This window comes from Erinaceus europaeus, chromosome 19, assembly GCF_950295315.1.
Source record: "Erinaceus europaeus chromosome 19, mEriEur2.1, whole genome shotgun sequence".
NCBI classification, from domain to species: domain Eukaryota; kingdom Metazoa; phylum Chordata; class Mammalia; order Eulipotyphla; family Erinaceidae; genus Erinaceus; species Erinaceus europaeus.
In genome coordinates, this window is record NC_080180.1 from 21369624 (window position 1) to 21393513 (window position 23890).

The window sequence follows — 23890 nt, forward strand, 5'->3', positions numbered from 1 at the left end:
TACATAATGGTGATCAAAAGACTGTCATGAAAGTTTTGAGTCACCATTATGCTGCCTCCCCAGCTAATCATAATTATTATTATTTTATTATATTTATTGTAATTATTATTTAAAGGGCAGGAGAAGATTGCACAAAGCAGTGTGTGGAAAGCAAAGACAGGCAGGGACAGAGCACAGACTAGGTTCCAGGGCAAGGGTTGTGAGACCGGGAAGAGCATGAGTCAGGAGAGTGGAGAAAAGGCATGGTCAGTGGTAAGAGTGAGTCCAAGGAAGAAAGCCTTTCAAAGAGGAGGGAAGTGGAGAAGTGAAAAATGAGGGCTTCTCAAGGAGCTGTGCCCTGCAGAGGCACAGGAGTAACGCAGAGCCAGGACACAGCGTGAGCATAGCGTGAAATTTTGCTCTTGGCTTCTTTCCCCTTGGGAAACAGCTGAACTTTCACTATGGTTGGAATGGCCTGAAAGAGAGAGAGAGGGAGAGAAAAAGGGAGGGGGAGAGGGGGGGGCAGAGAGGGAGAGAGGAAGAGAAAGAGAGAGAGAAGTTGTGCAGAATAGAAGGCAGCTGAGTGGTGACCAGGCTGGGGAGGTGGAAAGGAGAGGGAGGTATATAGATCGCAGGCTCTGGGAGGGTGGAATGAACAGGGCAGAGACGTTAGGAAGAAGGGCATAGGGCTGAGGTGCAGGTGGGGTGGAAAGTTCTAAATAGCTTGCTTTATTTATCTGCACCAGTGCACATATACAACTGCACTGCTCCCAGTTCAGTTTTGGTTTTGTTTGTTTGTTTTTTAGGTAGTGACAGAGGGAGGGAGGAAGGATGGGAGGGAAATGAAGAAGGGATGGAAGGAAGGAGAGAAACCACACTGCTGAAAGAAACATCCTTCAATACAGTGGGGGCCAGACTTGAACCTGGGGTGCACACATGGCAAAGTAACACACTATCCAAATGAAGTATTCCACTGGCCCCCAGACCAGTTTTGTTTTTTCTGTAAAATGATTTACCTATTTATTTAGCTAGTTATTAATGAAATAAGGAGAAAGAACCAGACCATCACTATAGCATAAGCAATGCTGGGGATAGAACTTGGGACGTCATGTGTGTGAGTCTAACACTTTATCCACCGTGCCACCACCTGGGCCCAGGCCAGGCTAGTTTTTATTCCTTTTGCAGGATGAAAGGGGAGGAGAGGGGCTGGGGAGATACATAATGGTGAAGCAGTAGACTGTCATGCCTGAGGCTCTGAGCGCTCAGGTTCAATCCCCAGCTTGGTGCAAGTCTGTTGAGCTCCAACGTGGTACTGAGATCAAACCTGGGTCAGGCATTCTACCAGATGAGTTTATAACATCCCCCCCGCCCCAGCAATTCTCAACTATTATCTCTATAATTAAAAAATATTTTCATTTATTATTGGATAAGGACAGAGAGAAATTGAGAAGAGTGGGGGAAGATAGAGAGGGAGACAGAGACAGAGACAGAGCCCTGCTTCACCATTCATGAAGCTTTCACCCCTGCAGGTGGGGATCAGGGGCTTGAACCTGGGTCCTTGTGCACTGTAATATGTGTGCTTTACCATATGCACCACTGCCTAACCCCTCTCTTTCTCTGTGAGACAATTCTGGTGCTGGTCCTTGGGACACAGGCTAATTAATAGCTCCCTATTATTAGGCATGCACTTCTCACACACAGGGCTGCTAGGAGGCAGCTCTGATGATGGTTGGGGAGGACACAGGGTCACATCACAGAGGGGGCTCAGCTCAGGTGGTGGGTGGGCAGGTCTGCCTGCTCTCCTGCTGCCCTAAGCTTTCTGGAAGGAGGGGGCCTCCACACCCAGCTCCTCTGACTCTTTCTGTGTCTCCTGTCTTCCAGAAGCCTGTGGAACCCAAGGGACTGGGTGAGGGGGGCTTTGCTCTGGTAACTATCTCATGACACAGGAAGTACAGAGGGGAAAAAAAGCTTTTACAGAAAGTACTTTGTGTCTGAATCACTTAACTGAAGAGAGACTTGGTTTATGGAAATTGGGTAAGAAAAGTTTGATCTGGGAGCCTGGCGATAGCACAGCGGGTGAATGCACGTGCAGGTGGTGCAAAGCGCAAGGACGGCATAAGAATCCCAGTTCAGAAAGGATTAATTAACAAAACCATAGGGTAGGAGGGGTACAACTCCACACAATTCCCACCGCCCAATCTCCATATCCCACCCCCTCCTAATTAATTGTTAATTAATCCTTTCTTTAATAAAAAAAAAAAAACTCTTAAAAAAAAAAAAAAAAGAATCCCAGTTCAAGCCCCCGGCTTCTCACCTGCAGGGGAGTGAAGCAGGTCTGCAGGTGTTTATCTTTCTCTCCCCCTCTCTGTTTTCCCCTCCTCTCTCCATTTCTCTCTGTCCTAACAATAACAATAATAATAACTACAACAATAAAAAACAACAAGGGCAACGAAAGGGAAAATAAATATAAAAAAATTTAAAAAAAGAAAAGTTTGATCTGTGAAGTCTTACTAAAGCTATCTGTGTTATAGTCTTCATAACACTTTATTTATTTATTTATTTATTTTTACCTCTTTTAACTTTATTCACCTTCTTTTTAAATTTTTTTTCCTCCAAGGTTATTGCTGGAGCTCGGTGCCTACACTACAAATATGCTACTCCTGGAGGCTTTAAAAATTTTTTTTTATACTAATATATTTATTTTCCCTTTTGTTGCCCTTGTTTTTTATTGTTGTTGTAGTTATTGTTGTTATTGACGTCGTTGTTGTTAGATAAGACAGAGAGAAATGGAGAGAGGAGGGGAAGACAGAGAGGGGGAGAGAAAGATAGACACCTGCAGACCTGCTTCACTACTCGTGAAGCGACTCCCCTGCAGGTGGGGAGCCCAGTGCTCAAACCGGGATCCTTATGCTGGTCCTTGTGCTTTGTGCCACGTGAGCTTAACTCACTGCGCCACCGTCCGACTCCCTTTATTCACCTTCTTAATAAACCCAGCTCTAATACAGTTCCTTGGAGTGGCTAGAGCTTTGCCATATGCATTTTTTAAAAAATCCTTTATTGGGGGATTAATGTTTTACATTCGACAGTAAATACAATAGTTTGTACATGAATAACATTTCTCAGTTTTCCACATAACAATACGACCCCCACTAGATACTCTGTCATCCTTTTTGGACCTGTACTCTCCCCCCACCCCACCCCAGAGTCTTACTTTGGTGTAATACACCAACTCCAGTTCAGGTTCTACTTGTGTTTTCTCCGCTGATCTTGTTTTTCAACTTCTGCCTAAGAGTGAGATCATCCCAAATTCATCCTTCTGTTTCTGACTTATTTCACTTAACATGATTTCTTCAAGCTCCATCCAAGATGGGCTGAAAATGGTGAAATCACTATTTTTAAATATTTAGGGAGAATACAGGTCCATGAAAGATGATGAATGACATAGTGGGGGTTGTATTGTTAAATGGGAAACTGGGGAATGTTATGCATGTACAAACTATTGTGTTTACTGTTGAATGTAAAACATTAATTCCCCAATAAAGAAATAAATTATTTAAAATATATATATTTATTTATTTATTCCCTTTTGTTGCCCTTGTTTTATTGTTGTAGTTATTGTTGTTATTATTGATGTCGTCATTGTTGGACAGGACAGAGAGAAATGGAAAGAGTAGGGGAAGACAAAGATGGGGAGAGAAAGATAGACACCTGCAGACCTGATTCACCACTTGTGAAGCAACTCCCTGCAGGTGGGGAGTAGGGGGGCTCGAACCGGGATACTCACCCTGGTCTTTGCACTTTGCGCCAAGTATGCTTAACCTGCTGTGCTACCTCCTGACTCCCTAGAGATCACTATTTTTTTTTTTTTGAGATCACTATTTTTAATAGCTGAGTAGTATTCCGTTGTGTATATATACCACAACTTGCTCAGCCACTCATCTGTTGTTGGACACCTGGGTTGCTTCCAGGATTTGGCTATTACAAATTGTGCTGCTAAGAACATATATGTACACAAATCTTTTTGGATGGGTGTGTTGGGTTCCTTAGGATATATCCCCAGGAGAGAAATTACAGGATCATAGGGTAGGTCCATTTCTAGCCTTCTGAGAGTTCTCCAGACTGCTCTCCACAGAGGTTGGACCAATTTACATTCCCACCAGCAGGGCAGGAAGGTTCCTTTGACCCCACGACCTCTCCAGCATTTGCTGCTGTTACCTTTTCTGATGTATGATATTCTCACAGGAGTGAAGTGGTATCTCATTGTTATCTTTATTTGCATTTCTCTGACAATCAAAGACTTGGAGCATTTTTTCATGTGTTTCTCAGCCTTTTGGATCTCTTCTGTGGTGAATATTCAGTTCAGTCCATGTCCTCTCCCCATTTTTGGATGGGGTCATTTGTTTTCTTGTTGTTGTGTTTGGCAAGCTCTTTATGTATTTTGGTTATTAACCTCTGTCTGATGTATGGCATGAAAAGATCTTCTCCCATTCTGTGAGGGGGGTCTCTTGGTTTGGGTATTGGTTTCTTTGGCTACAGAAGCTTTTTAATTTGATGTAATTAAATTTGTAATTAAATATTTGTAACTGGATTCGTTTCATTGAAGATTTTTTAAAAATTTATGCAGAACAGCGACAATAATAACTACAACAATAGTCTCTCTGTCTCTCTCCCTTGCTATCACCCCTCCCTCTTGATTTCTGACTGTCTCTATTCAATAAATAAAGAAATTTAAAACATTAAAAAAAAACTACAACAATAAAACAAGGGCAACAAAAGGGAATAAATAAATATTTTTTTAAAAATTATGTGGAAAAAGAGTTCGCCAATACTTTCCTCTAAGTATCTGATAGTTTCTGGTCTAACATCCAGGTCCTTGATCCACTTGGAATTTACTTTTGTGTTTGGTGAAATACAGTGATTCAGTTTCCACCCATTTTTTTCTAATACCATTTGTTGAAGAGACTTATCTTTCCCTATTTAATAGCCTGGGTACCTTTGTCAAAGATTAGATGTCCATAGGTGTGGGGGCTTACTTCTGGGCTCTCAGTTCTATTCCACTGGTCAGTGTGTCTATTCATGTTCCAGTACCAGGCAGTTTTGATGACAGTGGCCCTATAATACAATTTGAGATCTGGGAGTATAATGCCTCCAGTTCTGTCCTGTTGTTTTCGCTGGGCTGGCTTCATGGGCGGGTAACAGATGACCCGGGACTCATGGCTGGGTTGTACGCAGTATCTCTTTATTCATGCAGGATGCAGCGTAATCTATACCAAGCTAAGCTAAACTAAAACGAACAATGTTGTCTTATATATACTTCCCAAGTAGGGTGTGAACAGGATGTGACATAGAGAGGGTGGAGAGAAAAGAGACTGGCGAAAATCAGGGTGTGACAAGGAGAGGGGGGCGTAGCAGGCAAGAATTCTACCACTGAACCACCAATGCCCTGGAGGGAGGGTGGTGCTTGTTAACAGTGGTTATGTAAATAGAATGAAGTGGTTATGTAAATAGAATAGTGTTAAGCAGGGGGGATTAAACTAATGAAACAGAAGGGGTTTTTCGAAGCATACCAACACTGTCCTTTCTTCTCAAGATTGTTTTGGCAATTCTAGGTCTTTTCTGGTTCCAGATAAACATTTGTAGCATTTGTTCTATTCTCCTAAAAAATGTGGTTGGGATCTTGACGGGGATAGCATTAAATTTGTAGATGGCTCTGGGCAGTATATTCATTTTGATGGTGTTAATTCTTCCAACCCATGAACATGGAATATCTTTCCACTTCTTTGTGTCTTTTTCAATTTCCTTGAGTAGTGACTCATAATTTTCAGTATACAAGTCTTTCACTTCTTTGGTTAGGCTTACTCCTAGGTATTTTATTTTTATTGTTTTTGTTGCTATAGTAAAAGGAATTGATTTCTGCATTTCAATTTCTTCTAGCTTAGTGCTTGCATATTTATTTATTTATTTATTTATTTATTTTACCAGAGCACTGCTTAGCTCCTGCTTATGGTGGTGTGGGGGATTGAACCTGTTACTTTGGAGCCTCGAGCATGAGAGTCTCTTTGCATAACCATTATGTTATTTGCCCCCACCTTTTTTTTTTTAGTTGTTTAAATTTTTTTAAAAATATTTATTCCCTTTTGTTGCCCTTGTTATTTATTGTTGTTGTGGTTATTATCAGTTATTAATGTCATTGTTGTTGGATGGGACAGAGAGAAATAGAGAGAGAAAGGAAAGACAGAGGGGGGAGAGAAAGACACCTGCAGACCTGTTTCACCGCTTGTGAAGAGACCTCCCCCTGCAGGTCAGGAGCCGGGGCTTGAACCCAGATCCTTACACAGGTCCTAGCACTTTGTGCCATGTGCGCTTAACCCACTGTGTTACTGCCCCCACACCGTGTCTCTCTTTTTTTTCTCCCTCTTTATGTCCCTTGTCTTTCAATTTCTCGCTGTCCTGTCAAATAAAATAGGAAGGAAAAAATGGCCAGTGCTGAGTCTCCTGGACATGGCATCCATGTTTTGTACATCCCCGTCCGTATCTATAAATCCTACTGTAGGACCGAGAATAATAGAGATGCTGAGCAAGTAATTGGGGACAGTCACTATCCTCGAGCGTTTGTGGCTGATTTAGCCTGAATTCCAATAACCCTAAAACATTCATTAAATTATATATGTTTTAATTTTATGTGGGGGGGGACTTGTTGACTGTTGACACGTGGGTACAATTCCTCATCTTCCTAGGACAGGTGTTTGCAAAACACTGTCACCCCCAACTTAGGTCCTTTCCCTCCATCATGCACCAGAACCTCAATGCCCATCCCCCCCAACCAGTCTCCTCCTTTCCCCTCTTTCCCCTCCTTCCCAGAGTTCTTTGCTTTGGTGCAACATTCCACTCCCAGTCCAAGTTGCATTTTTTTCCCTTTCTGTCCTTGTGTATTATTATTATTATTATTATTATTATTATTACCACCAGAGCATTGCTCAGCTCTGGTTTACGGTGGTGCAGGGGGTTGAACCTGGGACTTTGGAGCCTCAGGCATGAGAGTCTGTTTGCATAACCATTATGGTATCTACCCCTGCCCTCCTTGTGTATTTTTTTACTGTAAGTTAACAGAATATTGCTTTAGACAAGGTTTTTGAACAATATTAAAGATGAGAATAATTACTTAAAAAAAAAAAAAGATGGGGCCAGGCAGTGGTACACCTGGTTAAGTGCACACATTATAGTGCAAAGGATCCAGGTTCAAGCCCCTGATCCGCCCCTGCAGGGGGAAAGTTTCACGAGTGGTGAAGCAGGGCTGCAGGTGTCTTTCTCTGTGTGTGTGTCTGTCTGTCTCTGTCCCCCTCCCCTTTCAATCTCTCTCTCTTTATCCAATAATAAATAAAATAAAATAAAAGATTTGGCCTGGGTGGTGGTTCAGTGTGGATGGCTAAAGTGTTGAGCTCTTAAGCATAAGGTCACAAGTTTGATCACCAGCATCGAATGTGCCAGAGTAATGTTCTGGTTCTCCCTCTCTCAAGGTGTGTGTGTGTGTGTGTGTATCTTCTTCTTGTTATTCTTTTTTTAAAGAGTTTATTTATTCATGAGAAATGATAGGAGAGAGAGAGAGAAAGAACAAGACATCATTCTGGTACATGTGCTACTGGGAATTTAACTCAGGACCTCATCCTTTAGAGTCCAAACCCTTATCCACTGTGCCACCTCCCGGACCGCAATGTGTGTATCTTCTTAACAGAGCACTGCTCTGGCTTATGGGAATTAAACCACAGAGCTTAGAGCTTCAGGCATGAAATCTATTTAATAAGCATATGATGCCTCCTCAACAACCCCCCACCCACACACACAAATACATCAAGGGGATGGATGGTAGCTTACCTTAGTAGAGTGCACTGAGCATGTTACTATGTTTAAAGACCTGGGTTTAAGGTCCCAGTCATAACCTTCAAGATGAAGCAGTGCTACAGGTATGTCTCTCTTTCTCTCTCTGTCTTTGTCTCTCACCCTCTAACAAAAACTAATAATAGTAACCATCATCATCATCATAATAATAAATGGCAGCCAGCAATGGTGGGATCCTGTAGGCATTAAGCCCCAGCAATAACTTTGGTGGCAAGAAATAAAAAATAAATACATAAGTCAGACCATATATTTTTCTCAGACAAATGAACCTTACCATGATTTTGAGAAGGAACAGCTTTGGGAAGGTTGAGTTTCCAAATACACTAATAAAGGCAGTCACTGCATAGGTGGCCTTCCTTCTGGAAGCAGAGAGTCAGGTTCCCAGCCCTGAGAGAAAGGCAGGCTGGGAGTGAGTTAACAGTGAAGAGCAGGAAAGCTAGGTAATGGTGGGATTTGGGAAGAAGGATTCCAGAAAGAAAGACAGAGAGAGAAAGAGAGAGGGAGAGGGAGAGAGAAGACATTCTAGGAGTAGCCTCATGTGCCTTTCTGTTACACACAGGACCTGTGTGGGAACCAGTGGCCATGCGGTGCTCCCTCAGGTGCTGCTGCCTGTGCTCAGTAGGCCTCGGACTCCTGTGGCTGCTGCTCTCCGTGAAAGTCTGCAAGGACATCGAAGACAACCAGAACAAGATGACTGTGCAAGGCCTTCCTCTCAGTGTGGGGATTGGGGGCTATGGGTTGGAAATGGTGGGGGGGGGGCAGAGTCTCAAATGCACCTGAATGCTGGAAACTCTCTTAGGGCACTTGGGAAAAGGATCTAGACCCATGGGTGTAGGGAAAAAGAGCTCTATCCCATATATAGTTTATTTAGGATAGAGACAGAGAGGGGAGGGGAAGGTAGAGAAGGAGAGAGACACAGAGATACCTGAAGCACTGCTTCACTGCTCATGAAACTTCTTCCCATAAGTGGGGACTGAGGGCTTGAACCTGAGTCCTTGAGCATGATAACATATATGCTCAACCAGGTGCACCACCATCTGGACCATTATGTGTACATATGGGCCAGATGATAACATATATAATGGTATATATATATATATATATATATATATATATATATATATATATGCAAATAGATGGGGTGGGGGGAGGCTTATTCTAGCACATGTGATGCAGGAATCAAACTCAGGATGTCATGTTTGACAGTTCAGTGCTTTAACCACTATGCCACTTCCTGGGCCATTCCCCCATATTAGGATTGTGAAGAGATAAGGTACTGCCTAATGCTTTGGTCAGTGGTCAGACACCCTGAGACTGTGCTGTGGTCAGTCAGGGAGGGTGGTCTTCTCCTCTTTCAGTAACAGCTGATAGAGAAGCCCTAGGGAGTAAGCTCTGTTCACTCAGTGACAGCACATGCATGCTTCTTCACCTTTGTCAAAGCCCCAGGAGGACATTTACAGCACAAGGAGGGCCCTGAAGCAGCTAGAAGCCTGGAATAATATCACCTTCAGATGCATGCAGAAGAGCCAGCAGAGGAGAAAGAGTGAGTCTCAAGGGGGTTCATGGGAAATAGCAGGAAAAGTGAGGGATCTAGATAGGAAAGAAGAAGGGGGACGGGAAAAGGCAGAATTAGGCCTCAGATGTTTAAAACAGGCAGGCAGTTCTCTCCCTGCCAAGGCATTCACTCATCAGGAGTGAGAAAGAAAGAGGGTAAAGGAGCCAGGTGGTGGTACACCCAGTTGAGTGCACATGCAACAATATGCAGTGACCAGGGTTCAAGCCCCCAGTACCCATCTGCAGGAAAAAACCTTTGCAAGTAGTGAAGCAGTGCTGCAGGTGTCTTTCTGTCTCTATTGCCCCACTCCTCTGTCACTTTCTCTGTCTCTACCAATTAAGTAAATAAACAAAATATTTTAAAAGAAAGAAAGAGTGGTCTGAGAGGTGGTGCAGTGGATGAAGACTCTCAAGCATAAGGTCCTGAGTTCAATCTCTGGCAACACATGTGCCAAAGTGATGTCTGGTTCTTTCTCTCTCCTAACTTTTCTCATTAATAAATAAATAAAATTTAAAAAAATAAAGAGAGAGAGAGAGAGAGAGAGAAATAAATTCAGTTTAGGGTCCAGGTGGTGGCACATCAGTTGAGCTGACCCATTACCATGTTTGAGAACATAGGTTCAAGACCTCAGGCCCCATCTGCAGGGACTTCACCATCCATCCCCTCTTTATTTTGATGAATATTTATAACTATTTTTAATAAATTAATTAGTTACTTGGATAGAAACTGAGAGGGGTGGGCAAGGATAGATAGTATAATGGTTATCCACAAAGACTCTCGTGCTCGAGGCTCCTAAGTCCCAGGTTCAATCCCACACACCACCATAAACCAGAGTTGAGCATTGCTCTGGTTTAAAAAGAGAGAGAGAGAGAGACAAGGACCAGGTAGTGTCACACCTGGTTGAGTGCACATGTTACAGTGCACAAGGACCCAGGTTCAAGCCCCCAGTCCTTACATGCAGGGGGAAAGCTTCACAAGTGGTGAAGCAGTGATATATATATCATATATCCCTCTCTATTTCCTCCTTCCCTCTCAACGTCTCTGTCTCTACCCAATAATAAATAAAGGATTTTAAAAAATATAGAAATTGATCAGGACACAGTCCTTTGGTGGTGGGAATAGTGTTGATGTACAAATTAAAAAAAAATTTTTTTTTAATAGAGATTGAGATAAACTGAAGGGGAAAGGCAGACTGCAGGTATCTCTCCCCTCCCTATCTCCCCCTTCCCTCTCAGTTTCTCTCTGTCTCTATTCAATAATAAATAAAGGATTAAAAGATAGAGATTGAGAGAAACTGAAGGGGATAAGGAGGGAGGGAGAGAGACCTGTTGCAGCACTGATTCACCCTTGAAACTTCTCCCCTGCAGGTGGGGACCAAGGGCTTGAACCTGGGTCTTTGTGCATGGTAACATGTACACTCAACCAGGTGAGCCCATGCCCAGTTCCAAATGCTACATTTCTTATAAGTTCAAGAATGAGACTAATTTGCTCAACTAAGGGACCACATTTGGAGTAACCAGGATCTCAGCATTACCTCTGCCAAAAGAGAGGGTAGCTGGGAAGTAGGAGAGCAAGTAAAGACAGAGGTCCCAAATTGCAACCTAACCCCTAACCTTATTCACTATGCATTTATTTATCTCTTCATTTATTTTAGATAGAGACAGAGGTAGAGAGGCAGAGAGAATAGAAAAGACCATAACACCAAAGCTTCCTTCAATGCAGCTGGGACTGGGCTTGAAGCTGGGTCATGCACATGGCAAGGCAGCACACAATCCAAGTGAGCTATTTTGCCAGTCCACCCCAGATACTGTCTCTATCTTATTTCGCCAGCGTGGCTGACGGTGGGCATCTGCTCAGCGCCAGGGCCCCATAGAAGCAGGCTCCTGCCCACGCTGCTCTCCCTCTTCCACGCCTCCTCAAAGAAAGAGCAAAAACATCTCACTGTAGTGGTCCACCTGGTGGGCTCCGACCGCACCTGGCTTGGAGAAACTGTTGCCCAAATCTCAAAGCTCTTCAGCTCACAGATCCTGGCAGGGCGGCTGCTGCTGATCCATGCTCCCCCTGAGGTGTACCCCGCCACGGATGGCACCCCTGAGCAGCCTTCCCCCAAGGAACACTATTCCAGGCAGAACGTGGATCATGCCTTCCTCCTGAGCTTCGCCTCGAAGCTCTCCGATTACTTCCTGCTGCTGGATGACAATGTCCTCTGCGCCCACCACTTCGTCTCCCACATTAGTGCCAAGGTGAACGCTATCAAGCCCAGCACCTGGGTGCTGCTGGAGTTCTCTAACATGGGCTTCCTTGGCAAACTCTTCCACAGCGAGGACCTCCCCCGCTTGGCCCACTTCCTCCTCCTCTTCCACAAGGAGAAGCCCCTTCCCCAGCTGCTCCCTCGCTTCCGAGCCCTCCTGGACCAGAAGGAGTCGCAGGTCTGCAGGCCCTTCCGCTTCTTCCCCAGGAACACCTCCTCCACTGCCAGCCACAGCCCCAGTGACACCGCATTTGACTTTAAAAGGAGCCCTTCCGGGCCTGACAACCCACCTGCAGCCGTGTTCACTGACATGAAGGTCTTTGACGTTCACTTCCCCTGGGAGGCCTACACTCTGGACGAGTCTTTCTTCTGGACCTACAACATCAGCACAGGGAACCACCTCACAGTCCTTTTGAACAGGCCGGTGACCTTGAGACGGGTGCAGGTGTTGACTGGCACCATCGTGGATGGAAGGTACACCCTGAAGAAGGGACAGGTGGAGCTGGGCTTTGACCCCGAAGGGATGCCCCAGTTCTGCACCCGATTCATCCTGTTGGGCCAGCTCATGGAAGGGCAGCTGGACCAGGAGGTAATTCAGAAAGATTCAGCCTACAACGTGAGCTGTGTGAGGTTGGTGGTGAAAGCCAGTCAGGCCAGTGGGCTCATGGTTCGGCATGTTTACCTCTGGGAGGATACCGGGGGAGAGACCAGGCAGATCTGAGGGGAAGGTAAATCCATAAGAGTGTGGATGATTAAAAGCTTGAAGCCATGTTGTCCGTGCCTATATGAGAGAGACCAGCCGGGGATCATAAAGAAGCAGGAGCAGAGTGCACTGGGCAGCCTGTGACTCTATCCAGGGATGAGAGTTTATGAGTTCCAAAAAGAGTAGGTCTGAGATTTACTTAATTATCTTTTTTTTCCAAAAGAATTTATTTATTCATGAGGAAGATAGGAGGAGAGAGAGAAAGCTGTCAGGGGTTGAACTCGGGACCTCTTGCTTGAGAGTCCAGTGCTTTCTCTACTGTGCCAACTCCTGGTCCACAAATTATCTTTATTTATTTGATAGAGACAGAAATTAAGAGGGAAAGGGGAGATAGAGAGGAAGAGAGACAGAGAGACACCTGTAGCACTGCTTCACCACTTGTGAAGCTTTTCCCCTGCAGGTGGGGATGAGGGCTTGAACCCGGGTCTTTGTGCATTGTGACATGTGCACTCAACCAGGTGTATCACCAACCAGCTTCGTGAGATTTATTTATCTTTATTTATTGGATAGAGACAGCCAGAAATCAAGAAGGAAAAGGGGTGATAGGAAGAAAGACAGAAAGACACCTTCAGCACTGCTTTACTACTTGTGAAGCTTTTCCCCTGCAAGTGGGGACTGGGGGCTCAAACCTGGGTCCTTGTGTATTGTAATATGTGTACTCAACCAGGTGCACTACCACCTGGCCCCTAGAGCTGAGATTTAAGAGGACTAATGGAATTACTTTTGGTTTTTGGACAGTCACTATAAATATGGTTAGTCTTTTTTTTTTTTTTTAACAAAATTTGTATTAATGAGAGTACACAAACCAGAGAATCACCCTGACACATACAATGCCAGGAATTAAACTCTGGACCTGATATTTCAGAGTCCAGTAATTTATTCACTATGCCATTTCTTGGGTAACCCATACCTCTTGGGTCAGTCAAATTTTTTTTCTTTTCTTTTAAGATTAAAAAAAAAATGAGGCTGGGTGGTGTCATACCTGGTTGAGTGTGTATATTACAGTGCTCAAGGACCCAAGTTCAAACCCCCAGTCCCCACCTGCAGGGGGAAAGCTTTACAAGTGGTGAAGCAGAGCTGCAGGTGTCTCTCTCTTCCTCTTCCCTCTCAATTTATGGCTGTCTCTATCCAATAAATAAATGAATAAAAAGAAATAAAAAATATATTTATTTATTGGATATAGATAGAAAAAAAGAGGGTTGTCAGGGGTGTGTGGCACAGTGGATAAAGTGTTGGACACTCAAGCATGAGGTCCCAAGTTCAATCCCCCAGCAGCACATATGCCAGAGTAATGTCTGGTTCTTCCCTCCTATCCCTCTCATAACTAACTAACTAACTAACTAGATAAATAAATAAAATGTTAAAAGATAGAAAAAGAAAAATTGAGAGGTAAAGGGGAAGATAGAAAGGGAGAAAGAAAAGAGAAACACTTGCAGCACTGCTTCACACACCAACCCCCTTGCCATGGAGAGTGAGGACTTGAACTCAAGTCCTTACACATTGGAACATGTGCCCTCAACCAGGTCAGTTGATGTTAATAGTACAGTTGGGTTATTTAAATATCCAGAAGATGTGGCTGGGTGGTGGTGGTGCTCAAAACGAACACAAAGTAGCCCAGTAGTGCAAATTTGTAATACTTGACCAGAGATGGAGAGAGCATCGTGGTTATACAAAAAGACTTTGATGCCTGAGGCAACAGAAGTCAGGTTCAATCCCAGCACCATCCTAAACCAAAATTTAACAGTGCTCTGGTAAAAAAAAAAAAAAAAGAAAAGAAAAAGAAAGAAAAAAGGAAGAAAGTAAGAAAGGACTTAATTAAATATATGAAGTAAAATGCTGAGGGCTGAATGGTAGTGCACCCAACTGAGTGCACAGGTTAGTTACCAAGTGCAAAGACCCAGGTTCAAGCATCCCACTCTCGACTTGCAGGGGAGAAGCTTTGCAAGTGAAGCAGGTCTGCTATCTTTCCTTCTCCCCTCTCAATTTCTCTCAGTCCTATCAAAATAGAAAGAAAAAAAAGGGGGAGGTGGGTAGAGGAAGTGCCTTCTGGGAGATGTGAATTTGTAGTGGTGGCACTGAACCTCAGCAATAGCCTTGGTGACATTCAATCAGTCAATCAATCAATCAATCAATCAATACATGACCAGTGAAAGTGGTTCCTTGTCACAATGAAGTCTGGACCTAATAAATGAGCATGGGTAGAAGCACTAGAGAGAAATGAATAAGTCTAAACAAAAGACATTGGGTCCAGATATGGCAGCCTTTGAGGAGTGTAAGAAATCCCCACTGTTGGGAATCGGGCGGTAGTGCAGCGGGTTAAGCGCACGTGGTGCAAAGCGCAAGGACTGGCATTAAGGGTCCCAGTTCGAGCCCCTGGCTCCCCACCTGCAGGGGAATCACTTCACAAGCAGTGAAACAGGTCTACAGGTGTCTATCTTTCTCTCCCCCTGTGTCTTCCCATCCTCTCTCCATTTCTCTCTGTTTCTCTCTGTCCTATCTAACAACGACGGCCTCAAGAACAACAACAATAATAACTACAATAATAAAAAGCTAGGGCAACAAAAGAGAAAATAATAAATAAATAAATAAGAAAGAAATTTCCACTGTTGAGACAGGGTGGTGGTGGCACACATTAGCATGCACCAAGCCCTGAGTCTCCACCTACAGGAAGGTAGGTAGCTTCACCTGTAGAGTGAAGCAGTGCTCTCCCTCCCTTTCCTCTTAATTTCTGTATGCCTGATCAAATTAAAAACCAAGGATGGGGTAGAAAGCATAATGGTTATGCAAAGAGACTATCATGCCAGAGGCTCCAAAGCCCCAGGTTCTATCCCCTGCATCACCGTAGCTCAGAGCTGAGCAGTGCTCTAGTAAAAAAAAAAAAAAGTCAAATTTAAAAAAATAATAAATATGGGGGGGCTGCATCGTAGGGCAGTGGGTGAAGAGCACTTGGTGCAAAGCATAAGGACCGGCATAAGGATCCCTGTTCAAGCCTTTGGCTTCCCACCTTCATGGGGGTTGCTTTACAAGTGGTGAAGCAGGTCTGCAGGTGTCTATCTTTCCCCCTCTCTGTCTTCCCTTCCTCTCTCCATTTCTCTCTGTCCTATCCAACAACAACAACAATAATAACAACAACAATGATAAACAATAAGGCAACAAAAGGGGAAAGAATAGCCTCCAGGAGAAGTGGATTTGTAGTACAGGCACCAAGCCCCAGCAATAACCCTGGAGGTAATATAATAATAATAATAAATATTGTAAGTAAAAAAGTCCCCACTGTTTGAACTGCCATAATGCAGTGCAGTGTGAGAGAGGTTGCTTTCTGGCTACAGGGTTAAGAATTGAAAGCATGCACAGCTCTGGTGTCAGTAAGGACTTAGAGACTCCTTCCCACCCTGCAGTCAATTCTTTGGATTTAAGAGAAAAGACTGGGAACACTCCTTGTTGTTCCTGGAGGCTCCGTCACTGGGAATCAGGGGCTGTGAGCATGTGAAATATGCCTTCCCAGTGTCCTGCTCTTTTCCAGAGGTAACAAAACAAGTTTTGGTTCTGTACTGAAACCATTTCATTTGAGAGACTGAAGATCTTTTAAGGATCTTTGCAGTCTTTGATGGAACTCATCCGAGGCATGAATAAGCTGACTGGCCAAATAAATAGGTCTGAGGTGGGTCTAGTTTCTTTTTATTAGTTATTAATTTATTGATTACTGGGTAGAGGCAGACAGAAATTGAGAGGGGAGGGGAATATAGAGAAAGGGGGAGAGAGAGAGAGAGAGAGAGAGAGAGAGAGGGACCAACCTGCAACCTTGCTCCACTACTCCTGAAGCTTTCCCCCTGCAAATAGGGACCAGGGACTTGAACCTGGGTCTTTGTGCACTATCATGTGAGCACTCAACCAGATGCGCCACTGCGTGGCCCTGGATCTAGTTTCTCATGTTGCTCTATTCCTCTTCACCAAGGAAAAAAAAAGGTCTAGCATAGCCCATTACCAGAGTTGAGGGGCTAAGAGATGGCTTACCTGGCAGGGTGCACCCTTTATCATGTGTGAGGCCTTGGGTTTAAACTCCCGCCAGCACAGGGAAGCGCAGTGTGAAGGGGAAACTTTTTATATATTTTTTCATTTTATTTATTTATTTATTGAATAGAGACAATCATAAATTGAGAAGGAACGGGGCAATAGAGAGGGAAAAAGACAGAGAGATACCTGCAGCACTGCTTCACCACTTGCAAAGCTTTCCTCCTGCAGGTAGGGATCGGGGGCTCAAACCTGGATTCTTGTGCATTTTAACATGTGTTCTCAACCAGGTCTTCCACCCCCCAGCCCCATCTCTCTCACTTTCTAGCTAGGGGTGAGGGGAAGTCTCCTGGGAATTGTGGAATTATGCAAACATAAGCCCCAACAAAACCCTGGAAGAAAAAATTTAAAAAAGAGAGAAATACAAAGAGACAGACCACCATAAACAATGGATCAATGATCTGGTGTCTCACACATAAGCACAGGCACAGAGACAACAGAAGGCTACTCCAGGGACAGTCTAGCATCAAATGGTAGGCCTGGCAACTGGGGGGTGGGGAGGGCTGTGTGGCAAAAGCATTAGACCTAAAAGCAAGAGGTCCATCTCCAGCATTTCATGTGCCAGAGTGATCCTCTGATTCTCCCTCTCTCCTGTTAATAAATAAATCTTTTAATTTTCTTTCTTTTTCTCTTATGTTATTTATTCCCTTTTGTTGCCCCCTTTTTTTTTATTGTTGTAGTTATTGTTGTTGCTATTAATGTTGTTGTTGTTGTTGGATAGAACAGAGAGAAATGGAGAGAGGAGGGGAAGACAGAGAGGGGGAGAGAAAGATAGACACCTGCAGACCTGCTTCACTGCTTGTGAAGCGACTCTCCTGCAGGTGGGGATCCAGGGGCTCGAACCGGGATCATTACGAAGGTCCTTGAGCTTTTGCACCACCTGCGCTTAACCTGCTGCAACCACCTGACACCCAATAAATAAATCTTTTTTTCCCCAAGATATTAACAGAGGCAGAGGGAGGGAGGGACAGAGAGAGGGAGAGAGACAGCACAGCACCAAAGCTTCTTTCAATGCAGTGGAGGCAGGGCTCAGCAAAGCAACACACCATCCAAATGAGCTATTTTGCGGGCTCTAAATAAATCTTTTCAAAATTTAAGTTGCCAAAGAAATTTAAAAAACAAAATAGTTCCACTGGGCAGTAGCGCAGCGGGTTAAACACACATGGTGCAAAGCACAAGGGCTGGCGTAAGGAACCAGTTCGAGCCCCCAGCTCCCCACCTGCAGGGGTTCACTTTGCAAGTAGTGAAGCAGGTCTGCAGGTGTCTATCTTTCTCTCCCCCTCTCTGTCTTCCCCTCTTCTCTCCATATCTCTCTGTCCTATCCTATCCAACAACAACATCAATAACTACAACAATAAAACAAGAGCAACAAAAGGAAATAAATAAAAAATATTTTTAAAAAGTTTTTTTAAAAAAGAACACATGGCTCAAAGTGCAAGGACCAGCACAAGGATCTGGGTTCCAGCCCCCACTCCCCACTAACAGGGGAGTTGCTTTACGGTGGTGAAGCAGGTCTGCAGGTGTCTTTCTCTTCCCATCTGTCTTCCCCTCTTTAGATTTCTCTCTGTCCTATCCAACAGCAATAACAATAACAACAAAAGCAACAAAAGTGGGGGGAAATTTGGCCTCCAGGAGCAGTGGATTCATAGTGTAGGCACTGAGCCCCGGTGATAACCTTGGAGGCAAAATAATAACAACAACAACAGTAATAATAATATAAAATAGTTGAGAACTGGGGAGAAGCATAATGGTTAGGTAAAAGACTTTCATGTCTGAGTTTCCAAGCCCCAGTCTCAATGCCCAGCCCCACCAGAGCTGAGCAATGCTCTGGTGTTTCTGTCGATAACTCTCTCTCTCTTGCTTTATCTCTCTCTCTTCAAGATACAATAAATAAATTATTTAAAAACAAGTAGTTGGGGGCCAGGCAGTGGTGCACCGAGTAGAGTGTGTATGTTACAATGCGCAAGGACATGTGATCAAGCCTCCTTCTCCACCTGAAGGAGAGAAGCTTCTTGAGTGGTAAAACAGTGCTGCAGGTGTCTTTCTTTCTCCCTTTCCCTTTCAGCTTCTCTCTGTCTTTATCCAACAGGTAAATACATATTTTGAAAAACAAAGTAGTAAAATAAAAGGGTGGGCAGGGCCTAATGAACTGAGAAGAGAAGGACCAAAAGGAGTTCAATGGAACTCTTTCTAGTTCAGCAGGAGTGCAAGGGGTAAACTGAAAGAGCTCACTCTGTGTGCTGCTTTTCCATGTGTGTGACCAAGGTTCAAGCGTGGCCCTTACCACACTGAAGGAAGCTTTGGTGTTGTACTCTGTTTCTCTGTCTCTAAATGAAAAAGAAAAAAAAAAGTAAAGAAGGAGGGAAGGGTGAAATGATGGTTGTGGGGAGTCGGCGGTAGCGCAGCGGGTTTAGCACACATGATATGACGCAAAGTGCAAGGACCTACATAAGGATCCCCATTCGAGCCCCCGGCTCCTCATCTGCAGGGGAGTCGCTTCACAAGCGGTGAAGCATGTCTGCAGGTGTCTTTCTCTCTGTCTTCCCCATCTCTCTCCATTTTCTCTGTCCTATCCAACAACAACTACAACAATAACTACAATAATAACTATAACAATAAAACAACAAGGGCAATAAAATGGAATAAATAAATTAAATTAAAAACAAAAAAGAAATGATGGTGTGGTCCAGGAGAAGGAGCAGTAGTTACAGATTTGAGCATGAGGTCCTGAGTTTGAACCCCAGTTTTCATGTGTCAGATTGATGCTTCATTCTCTCTCTAGTTAATGCAAATGTTCTAAAAATGCAGAAGGAGGAAATAGGCACTACAAGAGAGTATCAAAGACAAAAGTGGGACTCCGTGGGCGGTGGAACAGTGCTCTGAACTCTGATTCACTCTTTCTCTCATAAAAAGTAAAGTAAGGTGGATATCCGGGCAGTAGTTCAGCGGGTTAAGCACATGTGGCAGGTTAAGCACAAGGACCGGCATAAGGATCCCTGTTTGAGACCCGGCTTCCCACCTGCAGGGGAGTCGCTTCACAGGTGGTAAAGCAGGTCTGCAGGTGTCTATCTTTCTCTCCCCTCTCTGTTTTCCCCTCCTCTCTCCATTTCTCTCTGTCCAATAATGATGCCATCAATAGCAACGACAATAAAACAAGGGCAACAAAAAGGGAATAAAAAAAAAAGTAAAATAAGGGCAGGGGTAGATAACAAAATGGTTATGCAAACAGACTCTCATGCCTGAGGCTCCAAAGTCCCAGGTATAGTCCCCAGCACCACTGTAAGCCAGAGTTGAGCAGTGCTCTGGTAATAAAATAAGGAAAGAAAGAAAGATAAAGGGCGGGTGATGGTGCACCTGGTTGAGCCACATGTTACAACGTTCAAGGACCTGGGTTCGAGTCTCCCAACCCCCACCTGCAGGGGGAAAGTTTTGTGAGTGGTGAAGCAGTGTTGCAGGTGTCTCTCTCCCTATCACCCCCTTCCCTCTTGATTTCTGCCTGTCTCTATCAATAAATAGATAGTACAATTTTTTTTAAAGTAAAATAAAAATGTAGGAGGAGGTGCAGTGGATAAAACAGTGGGCTCTCAAGCACAAGGTCCTAAGTTCAAACTCCGGTATCTCATGTGTCTTTGGGATGCTCTAACACTATATATATATTTAAAGATTTTTATTTTATTTATGAGAAAGATAGGAGGAGAGAGAAAGAACCAGACATCACTCTGGCACATGTGCTGCCGGGAACTGAACTCAGGACCTCATGCTTGAGAGTCCAAAGCCTTATCACTGTGCCACCTCCCAGACCACTCTAAAACTATTTTTTGATATTTTATTTATCTTATTTCAATGAGAAAGAGATACAGAGAGGATGACACATAGAGAAAGAGCAGAATACTTCTCAGCTCTGGCTTTGCTGGTTCTGGGGATTGAACCTGGGATACTGGAACCTCAGGCATGGAAGTCTTTTTACACAATCATTATGCTGTCTCCTCAGATATATATATGTAAAATAAGAATGAACAGAGCAGAGGAATGTCTCATCAGGTAGAACACATGCCAAAAACCATTTCTCCCCATTTAAAAATCTTTAATATTAGGTTACAAGATTATAAAATTGCAATATATAGAGCCAGGTGGTAGCGCACCTGGTTGAGCACACACATTTTCAGTATGCAAGGACCTTGATTCAAGCCCCTGATCCCCACCTGCAGGGGGAAAGCTTTGCAAGTGGTGAAATAAGTGTTGCTGGTGTCTCTGCCTCTCTCCTTCTCTTCACCCCATTTTCTCTTGGTTTCTGACTGTTTCTATCAAACAAAGTAAAGATAATAAAAAAAAATTTTTTTTTAAAGATTACAGTGTATAGATCCACACCACACCCACCAACAAAATTCTCTATCCCCCGTCCTCCCACCTCCCAAAGATAAGCACCGGAGTTCTCACAAATCTTAGAAACAATTTGCTCGCTTTTATTTTACTGTTGTTTTTCCAAGCTCATGTATATCACATCTCTAGATTCCCTTCATGAGTGAAACCATCAAAAGGCCCTTGGTTTGGTCCTAGGTAGGGTATTAAAAAAGAACAAAGCAGGGTGAGCAAAACCGTTCTCTGGGATAGTGCATCACTTTGCCATGCATATGGCTTAGATTCAAGCCAGGTTCCCCCTGCACTGAATGAAGCTTCTATGCTGTGGTCTCTTTCACTCTCTCTGCCTAAAAAAAGAAAACAAAACAATCAAGTTATTTGACTGACAAAGTGGGTTTGTTTACTTAGAAACAAGAGTAAAAATTATAGTCTCCGGGAAAGATAGGCATGCACCGCCCAGTACCCAGAGCTGACACTCACTCTTCTATCTTATCTCTCTTGGGTGGGGCTCTGGCTAGAAGCACCTTTCTCATCCTGGAGTTGAGAAGCCCAGTTCCCTGAAGGTGGAGAAGCCAGACTTGTCTGGTCCTGCAGGGCCCTGATTGTGCGTGAAGGCATGCTCACTGCTGGTCTCTCAGAAGGTCATTTCCGGCTTCTTGGCAGAAGGGTTCTTACTACCAAGTACTGGCCAGGCCAGACATAATCTGGCTACCCAGGCAAGACTTGGAGACCTAGACAATCATCTCTTCCAGGTAGCTGGGGAGAAGTCTGCCCACCCAAGAATTCATGACCACCTGGCCCTGCATCCCTCCTCATATTCTCTGATCCAGAACCCAGCAACAATCCTTCCAGGGTTTTTGTTCATCCAAACCTTTATTGAGATCCTACTAAGTACTGAAATGATGGTCCCAGTACAAGTCTTACCTCTCTCTCCCTCCCTCTCTTATTTCCTTCATCCTTTCTTTTTACTTCTGTGGTATATGTAAAAGACATTTATTTATGGGCAAAAGAGACAGAACTAAATCATCTTTCTGGTATATGCAATGTTAGGGATTGAACTCTGGACCTCACTTTTTTTTAAATTGGATAAAGACATCTAGAGGAAAAGGGGAGATAGACAGGGAGACCCAGAGACATCTGCAGTCCCGTGTGAACTCATGAAGGTTCCTCTCTTCAAGTAGGGGTCAGGGGCTTGAGCCTGGGTCCTTGTGCACTGTAAAGTCTGAACTCAACATCTCCCTGGTTTGTTTGTTTATTAAAAGTATACTTATTGCCACACGCACTGCTCAGGCATGCAGGTCTGATGCACTACCACTGTGCTATCTCCCTGTTCCCCAATCCAATCCCTCACTCTCAAACCTTTCTTCTCAGGAATGAGTGACTTGTTTCCAGATTACTGAGGCTCAACAGGAAGTGAATTAGCTTTGGTGTGACCCAAACTTGGCTTTTAGCCCCAGCTCTACACTGGCTGAGAATGATTGTTAACCACCTCTCTGAGCCAGTCTCCCCACCATGAGCAGGGCTCCCTCTCTCACATGGGGTTGGCATGAAGATACAAGGAAATGGAGCACAGAAGATGGGGGTGTACCAACTGGCTTCTTCCTTCACTCCAGGAGACCCCAAACTCTCAGGTTTGGTCTGGCATGGGCCTGTCCCCCCACCCCATCCACACAGCAGAGCTCCTGAGCTCTCTGCCCTCTGGCTTCTGGGGGCTTGTTCCTTTGAAGCTGTGTCTGGGATATCGCTCCCAGCTGACGCGTCCCCAGGGTTCCAGGATGGTGACGCAACCAGCCTTGGGCCGTGGGTCTGAGCTGCTCAAGAACCTGACCATAGAGTCTGGGCTTCTTCCTTCTTTCCCAGGGAGCCTCAGACAGGCCGGGACAGGTAGAGGTTTCCACCTAGAGCCAGACCTGCCCAAGGCAAGTAGGGAAGGGCAGGTCTCACCCAAAGGCCTCAGGCAAGAGCCTCCTCTTTCAAGTTGGGCTACTTTAGGAGTCTGACCCTCTCCAGAGACAAGCCCATCTCCTGGCCCCCCTCCCACAGGCACTGCCCCCACCTCACCTCCAGGGCAGGAATAGAATCTGCATCCTTGGGGAAAGAGCAGCAGGTGGGGCTGGGGTGTGGTCAGATACTTGACCTCTGGGAGAGAACTGGAGAATGTGAACACCAGTCAGGTGGAGTTAGATGACATCTCTGTACCTGGCCCTGTGGTGTGGAGAAAAGCAAGAAATACCTCCCTGTGGGCCAGGCTATGGGGCCCACTCTATTATTTTATTTAATTAATTTTTAAAGATACATAATATTAAAACATGTTTATTTTAATGAGAGAGATACAGAAAGGACAGAAAACCCTGTTCAAAAAAAAAAAAAAGAAAACCCTGTTCAGTGCTGAGTTGTGGTGGTGCTGGGAATTGAACCTGCAACCTCTAAGCCTCAGGCATATAACCATTATACTGTCTCCCCAATCCATCTTTTATTTTTAATTTTTAAATATTTATTTATTTTCCTTTTTGTTGCCCTTGGTTTTCTTTTTTGTTTTGTTTTGTTTTGTTGTTATTGATGTCGTCATTGTTGGATAGGGCAGACAGAAATGGAGAGAGGAGGGGAAGACACAGGGGGAGAGAAAGACAGACACCTGCAGACCTGCTTCACCTCCTGTGAAGCGACTCCCCTGCAGGTGGGGAACCAGTTCCTTGAACTGGGATCCGTACGCCAGTCCTTGCGCTTTGCGCTACGTGTGCTTAACCCACTGCGCTACCGCCCAACTCCCCATCTTTTATTTTATTTTTAAAATCCTTCTTCCCTCTTTCTCTCTTCCTTCCTTTTTTTTGGAAAATATAACATTCTTTAAAATTTTTTATCGTTATGGTCATTATTATTGCATTCGTTGTTGTTGGATAGGACAGAGAGAAATCACGGGAGATGGGGAAGACAGAGAAGGGGAAAGACAGACACCTGCAGACCTGCTTCACCACTTGTGAATCGACCCCCCTGCAGGTGGGGAGCTGGCGGGGGC

The 23890-nt window shown here is 44.4% G+C and overlaps 1 protein-coding gene across 2 annotated transcripts; it reads left to right on the forward strand.

The window, feature by feature from the left end:
• The first annotated feature begins 1796 nt into the window (after nucleotides 1-1796).
• On the forward strand, nucleotides 1797-12450 carry LOC103112665 (alpha-1,3-mannosyl-glycoprotein 4-beta-N-acetylglucosaminyltransferase-like protein MGAT4E). 2 transcript variants are annotated; one of them, XM_060179179.1, is made up of 4 exons: nucleotides 1797-1905; nucleotides 8435-8592; nucleotides 9316-9418; nucleotides 11261-12450. In XM_060179179.1, the coding sequence occupies exons 2-4, from the start codon at nucleotides 8458-8460 to the stop codon at nucleotides 12400-12402; spliced, it is 1380 nt and encodes a 459-aa protein (XP_060035162.1). In that variant the 5' UTR covers nucleotides 1797-1905; nucleotides 8435-8457; the 3' UTR covers nucleotides 12403-12450. The 2 variants fall into 2 exon arrangements, with proteins under 2 accessions (XP_060035162.1, XP_060035163.1); XM_060179180.1 differs by having other exon boundaries at nucleotides 8435-8571.
• The last annotated feature ends 11440 nt before the right edge of the window (nucleotides 12451-23890 follow it).

Coding starts and splice junctions, on each gene's coding strand:
- LOC103112665 (XM_060179179.1), top strand. CDS start 8,458: ATGCGGTGCTCCCTCAGGTGCTGCTGCCTGTGCTCAGTAGGCCTCGGA. Junction 8,593..9,315: donor TGCAAGGCCTTCCTCTCAGT/GTGGGGATTGGG, acceptor CCTTTGTCAAAG/CCCCAGGAGGACATTTACAG. Junction 9,419..11,260: donor GAGCCAGCAGAGGAGAAAGA/GTGAGTCTCAAG, acceptor TTATTTCGCCAG/CGTGGCTGACGGTGGGCATC.